This window comes from Liolophura sinensis, chromosome 10 (genome assembly GCF_032854445.1).
Source record: "Liolophura sinensis isolate JHLJ2023 chromosome 10, CUHK_Ljap_v2, whole genome shotgun sequence".
NCBI lineage: Eukaryota > Metazoa > Mollusca > Polyplacophora > Chitonida > Chitonidae > Liolophura > Liolophura sinensis.
Window position 1 is genome coordinate 23,065,094 of NC_088304.1, and position 6,696 is coordinate 23,071,789.

The 6,696-nt window shown below is 41.4% G+C and overlaps 1 protein-coding gene across 1 annotated transcript; it reads right to left on the reverse strand.

Moving 5' to 3' along the window:
* Positions 1-3,562: 3,562 nt before the first annotated feature.
* Positions 3,563-4,623, reverse strand: LOC135476231 (dynein light chain 2, cytoplasmic-like). Its single transcript, XM_064756178.1, has 2 exons — positions 4,573-4,623; positions 3,563-4,244 (listed from the first exon to the last, which is right to left on the reverse strand). The coding sequence occupies exon 2, from the start codon at positions 4,233-4,235 to the stop codon at positions 3,966-3,968; it is 270 nt and encodes an 89-aa protein (XP_064612248.1). The 5' UTR covers positions 4,236-4,244; positions 4,573-4,623; the 3' UTR covers positions 3,563-3,965.
* Between the last annotated feature and the right edge of the window lie 2,073 nt (positions 4,624-6,696).

Here is a 6,696-nt window from a genome sequence, read left to right on the forward strand (position 1 = left end):
CGGACAGATTCGACTGGTTGATCCAACGGTAGCGACAGCGGCGTTTTTCAATCACTAACGGGCTGCGGGTCGCTAGGGTGGACGCGTACGTACCCGCTTTGTCCAAATGGCGGGCTTGAGTGAACGGATACATATGGGTCTGTTAAAATGACTGCATATTCATGTAGTATACTGAATTACTGGGCCAGGTTGTTCAGAACTGTTTCAAGACTAAATACCAGATTAAGCTTTATGCCCAATGTTGCACATTTGAGTTCACCACTATTTCACTTTGAACACAAAATGCGCTGAGGGGCCTCCGTGGCTCAGTTGGCTGCTACCGCAGCGTAATGACCCAGGAGTCTCTCACCAATGAGTGTGAGTTCCAGTCCAGCTCATGCTGGCTTCCTCTGCGGTCGTACGTGGGAAGGTCTGCCAGCAACCTGCGGATGGTCGTGCGTTTCCCCCGGGCTGTGCCCGGTTTCCACCCACCATAATGCTGGCCGCCGTCGTATAAGTGAAATATTCTTGAGTACGGCGTAAAATACCAATCAAATAAATAAATAAAATCAAATGCGCTGTTTCGCTTACCGTGCCCATGGGTTCGAATCCAGCTATCGCTGGCTCAGTTGTGGCCTTAAGTCGGTGAAATTTCAGAGACCCATTGAAGGGCGATCGTTTACCCCAGGCAATCCCCCAGCCCCAACCCCATCTTTAAAGGTTACTGATCGGGGTTTTTTTCGGGCTCTACTTAGTTCTCTCCCACCATAATGCTGACCGCCGAGCTTCAGAATAAGTTAAGTTTTCTTAAGCTCGGCGTAGAACTCCAATGAAATAAATAAAAAAAAAAACAATATAAAGTTGAACGAGTGAGTATCAGTAAGGACAGTAAGAACGATATTAAAAATCAGCCAGCAGAATAAATAAAGTGAACACAATATGCACATGAATTTTTTTGTGAAATTGTGCAGATTAAATGTAGAAGCGTGTGACACAGATGTAAAGTATGTATATAATTATTTAGCTGAATGAGTCGTGATCTTTTAAACACTTTAATATTGTCTTAAATACTGAAAATATGTCACGATATTTTGTTAAAGCCAATTGTGGTTTAAAACGTGGAAGTGGGGGTGGGGGAGGTGGGGGGCTGGGGCTCCGTGGCTTAGATGGTTAGCGCGCTACCGCAGCGTAATGACCCAGGGGCCTAACCAATGCGATCGCTGTGAGTTCAGCTCATATTGGCCGTAAGTGGGAAGGTCTTCCAGCAGCCTGCGGATGGTCGTGGGTTTCCCCCGGGCACTGATCGGTTTCCTCCCACCATAATGCTGGTCGCTGTCGTATAAGTGAAATATTCTTGAGTACGGCGTAAAACACCAATCAAATAAATAAATAAATAAATAAATAAAACGTGGAATGTTAAGTTTACAACTATTCACTGTTGCTCTCTAATATCTGTCGTGTATGTTAACCCTTGCCCTCGGTGGTTAAGGTTTGTCGTCCAGGAAGAAAAAAGTACTAGGCCAACAGGAGTGCAAACTTGTCATCCAAAGGTGTTATGAAATATTTTTGAGTACGACCAATTAAATAAAAAATAAATCTAAAGGTGAATCTTTAAGGTATAAGCAAGGCATGACCATTTGCTGTTGAAGTAAAATTTTCGACGTGTGAGACAGAGGGAACATTTAACGGGATTATAAAACGTGTTTATGTCATTCTGATAAAATTCTGGAACGGTTGGCTCAGCTCATTAACCTGACCGCCATTGTATAAGTGAACATTGCTTGAGTATGACACTAAGCATCGATCCAACAAATAAAGAAACAAATAAATCAGTGGTCGAGGAGATATAAACAACAAGAGTCTCTACATATAATAACGAAGAGAATCTATTTTATATACTAGAATTCCTCGCAAGTGCAACATGGCCATTTTCATTTCTTCCTTTTAAAATTTTGATTCTCCATTTTCTTGTCTTTCCTCTCACTTAACGATGAAAAATAAATTTGAATTGTAAATACCTTAATTTTGACAAAAAGTATCACATGTGAGCCAAAGCAGTGGTGTTATCTTAGTTCCCCCTGATTAGTGGGATTAACTGACTGAGGGGAATTACCAGCTGTGAACAGACTATGCTGAACGATGATTGCCTCCTGCTGCCATTTGTGCATATAAGCAGCTCATCAGAGCTTGCGCTGATCTCTGCCCACGCAGGCAGTGTGGGACTTTTATAGATGTTAACAACAAACAAGCCTTAATCACATTGTGATTCGGGCACGTCGGGGAAGGAGTTTATGAACGCATTCCAGGTTTTGCTCCGAATGATAAAGCACCAGTTTAAGATTTGATGGACCACTATAATTTTTAAAAGTTTACATGCAAAATAAATTGATCTGTTCATATTCTCACTAATTTCTTGATTAAAATTAATTTGCAAACGAATTAAGGATGAAGTTTGTCATGTAAGAGGCTCCTGAAGACATTTTGGTCATTTGTTCTGTTTCTGTTTCTGTTTTTGAGAGAGTTGTGTGATTGAATACTTTATTTTTGGCTTATTTTTCAACATAGCGCTTTGAAATTTTACACACAATCTGATGGTAACTGTAGCCTATCACAGTCAACCGTCTTGGCAAAGGCAACCATCTTGACAAAGGCATCTGTCTTTACAAAGGCGACTGTCTTGACACAGGCAACTGCCTTGACACGGGCAACTGCCTTGACAAAGGCAACAGTCTTGACAAAGACAACCCTCTTAACAAAGGCAACCGTCTTGGCAAAGGCAACCACCTTGACAAAGGCATCTGTCTTTACAAAGGCAACTGTCTTGACACAGGCAACTGCCTTGACACAGGCAACTGCCTTGACAAAGGCAGCCGTCTTGACAGACAACCCTCTTAACACGGGCAACTGTCTTGACAAAATCAACAGTCTTGACAAAAAAGGCAACTATCTTGACAAAAAAAGACAACTGTTTTGACAAAGGCAACTGTCTTAACAAAAAAGGCAACTGTCTTGGCAAAGGCAAAAGTCTTGGCAGAGACAACTGACTTTGCAAACTGATTTAATTTATTTATTTATTTTTTTGGTTGGTGTCCTTTACGCCGTACCCAAGAGTACTTCACTTATACGACGGCGGTCAGCATTATAGTGGGAGGAAAACAGGTAGAGCCCGGGAGGAAACCCACGACCATCCGCAGATTGATCAACGACCTTCCCACATACGGCTGGAGAGGAATCTGGACTTGAACTCGTAGCTATCGCAGTGCCGAGAGGCTCCTGGGTCATAGCGCCGCGCTGGCGTGCTAATCCCCTCTCCCCAAACGCACTATTTTGACACGGTCAAGCATTTTGACACAGTCCAGCGCCTTGACATCAATAACCATCTTAGCATATATAACCAGTTTGACAGATCTTTACTGTGACAAGTAAATGTATTGGCACATGTGGTCACGTATAGTGTTCACAACAAGTTTATTTTAGATGATATTGAAACTTTTCACAAACTTATAAATATAAACAGGATTTCGATATAATAAATAAACATTTTCATTTTAATTAACCATTATGAACAATGAACAGTGTACGAAAACGCTATCATGAAATCTCTTCATGTTTGCTCTGCGCTGAGAAATGATCCAGAGTGACGGAAAGACGCAGCACCTTAGGGTCGGTATCCAACGCTCCTGTATTAGCACCGCCATGGATTGGACATGAGCCTCTGATAACGATAGTGCAGTTCGGTGAAAAAAATTTGGCTTGAGGACTCCTCCACAAGTACTCCAGAAGGCACGGGAACTATGAATGGAATTTAGCAATTGCTTGCTATCAAATGAAAAAGTTGCCTCTCGAAAGGAGTTGTGACGCAGAACATATCAGAGACGCCATTTTGCAACCATCTTCGTAGTCATTAAGTCTTTTTTCCCCAATTTAAAGTACGCCGTCGAGTAATTTTATGTTACTATTTGTTTACGTCACGATCCACTATAAATTTATCCGGATTTGAAGAGCAGCACCGCCACTTGTCCCATGTAGAAGTAGATGAAATGTTTCGTCTCGTGCGTGACGTAACTGCCAAAGTTACGACCCACAATGCAATGCCACGTGGGGTTGTACTTTTTGTCGAATTCCTTCTTGATGTAAGCGGCAATGTCTTTCTCAATGTTGTATTTTTCCATGGCCTGAGTTGTGCAGTCCACAGCGTCCTGCTGCATGTCCTCTGCCATATCGGCATTCTTGATCACAGCTTTGCGGTCTGTCATATTCACGACCTGCACAAAAAAAGAGAGATCATGATAAATATCGCCACTAAGCCACACAGTAGTTTCGAAAATCTCCATGTCGGTACATGTGAATTTCTTCGATCAGTGTGCCACCATCATGTACAACATAATACGCATCTGAAGCTCGTTCTACAAAGATGTCGCAGTGATGAGTCAAGCGCATTTACCATGGGGACGTATCCCTTTACTGTATGTTGTGATGAAACTTGCGCCAGTATAACAGCGAATTGTATGTTAAATTTCTATCATGGTAACATACAAAAAGAATTTTGTATATCTTCCATTTCGTTACCACTACACATCAGTATTACTATACCTGTTAACTGTCAGTGCCCGAAAAGTTATGTTTGAATGACCCGTCTGGAGTTTCAGTGGAATGTATAATGTTTTGTGGTTATCCAGCAGATATATAAGCAAATAGTGACAACCCCTGGATACCGCACGGATTCGATTGGTTCACAGAACAGTGGCGACAGCGGCGTTTTTCAATCATCAAAATGCCATGGGTCGTTAGGTAGACGCGCCCATACTCGCTAGGTTCGCAGACCTGGGCTGTCACGGTACGAAACCCGCCCAAGAGATTACTGCGCATGGGGTATAAAAGGTTAACAGTAGAATAGGTGAAAGATTTTTTGTTTGTTTGTATGTTTGGGGTTTAACTTAATTTCGATCACATCAGGACATTGGTTGAATGTAGGACACTGGCATTAGACGTGTACATTAGCCTTGATTATAGTGCAGGGTGCGTTCCTCAATAAAACGCCATGCCGAAGACGGAATATATTGTCCACTTTCACAAAACTTCATAAATCATTTTGTGAAAAGTAGCTCCATAATTGTGAAATAAATATTTCATAAATCTAATTTATAAATCTAATATTTCTGTATTTTGTTCCTGTTTAACGCCATACAGAAGAATTTTTACCAACGAACAACGAACGTTTATGTGGCGTACAGTTGTGCAAGTTATATATAGGTGGAAGACAGATGACGGATCGACGGCTATACCTCTCAAATTATCTCGCGCCAAACAGGAAACGCGTTAAAAATACGTCAGTCGAGGCAGACACCTTACCCGACAATCAGCGCGTGATTTATGCATGTTCAGCATAGGGTGCGTTCAGAGGGACACTAAAGTTAACAGCGGGTTAGTTATTAGTTATTCGAATAACTAATAACTAACTCAGTAGCGGGTTAGTTATTTGAAATTAGTTATTTGAATAGCTAACACAATAACGAGTTAGTTATTTGAACTGGCAGCGGGTTAGTAATCGAATAAATAATAGCAAACACAGCAGCGGTGTAGTTATTCGAAATCAATTACTCGAATAACTACTAACTAACCAGCAGCAGTTGGTATCCAGTCACAGGCAGTCCTGTGATATTTACCCATTGGTACACGTGTAAATCTGCCAGGGTATTTGGGTTAGGCTGAAAGGCGGGTAAAACTTGAAGTACATCCTAATAATTAATTATGGCTGATCGACTGAGGCGAAAACAAATGATTCGCTATATATTTACGTTAATTTCTGCACTGTTGTTTTGCACCTAGTTAAAGTATATAAAAATTTTGTCTCTTTTTGATAGAGTTGAAAACGTTTTTCCCAGAGATACTACCCACCCTCCTGGAGGTTACAGAGGAGTTCCATTCCAGCAGCAAGAGTTAAAAAATGGTGGTCATGCTAGGTTGATTTTTTGGGTATATGTTATAGAGAAAAGGGCAGTCTGCGGGTATGGAATGGCACAAAGTGAAAGTTACGGGATGCATTTCACATACTAAGGAAAATAAATGCGTGCGTGTAACTTGTAGGTATAGCCTCAAAATGTGACGACCTTGAGTGGTCCAGCTGGTTCTAATGTAACAGCGCTCACCAGCCCCATGTAAGGGAAGCAAATCTTGTAATGGTTTTCACCCAAAAATGGAATGAAAAGTAACGTCATCACCAGAAGGGGTGGTGGGACATCGGATTGTGCTGCACCCATTATTTACACCTGCCTTTATGATGGCGTTCATTGAGTACATTGGTACCTAACGTAGTGCTCATTCATTGCAAGAGAATAAGTCAGTTTGGTGCTGGCATGGCGGTAGGCAAGTTTATTTGTCACAAGGAGTCGGCATACAGAGCCAGGAGAAAACCACCGGCCTTGGACTGGTACCTAATAAACCTCCCAACTTAAGATCATAAATTCTCACTGACGACAAAAGAGCTGCCAATGAATTACGAGGTGATCAGAAATAATACCTGTATGAAAAACCGAATGCAGGTTTGATCTTGCCATAATTGTGTTGAAAATGATCAGATCCAAACAAAATTTGGAACTAATTGTAAAGACATACACCCAATTTCAATTTATTATATGATAAAGCAGAAATGTTGAACAAACCACAAGTGCGACAATCAGATAGACAGACAAGGTGAAAAAAAATCACCACCTTTAT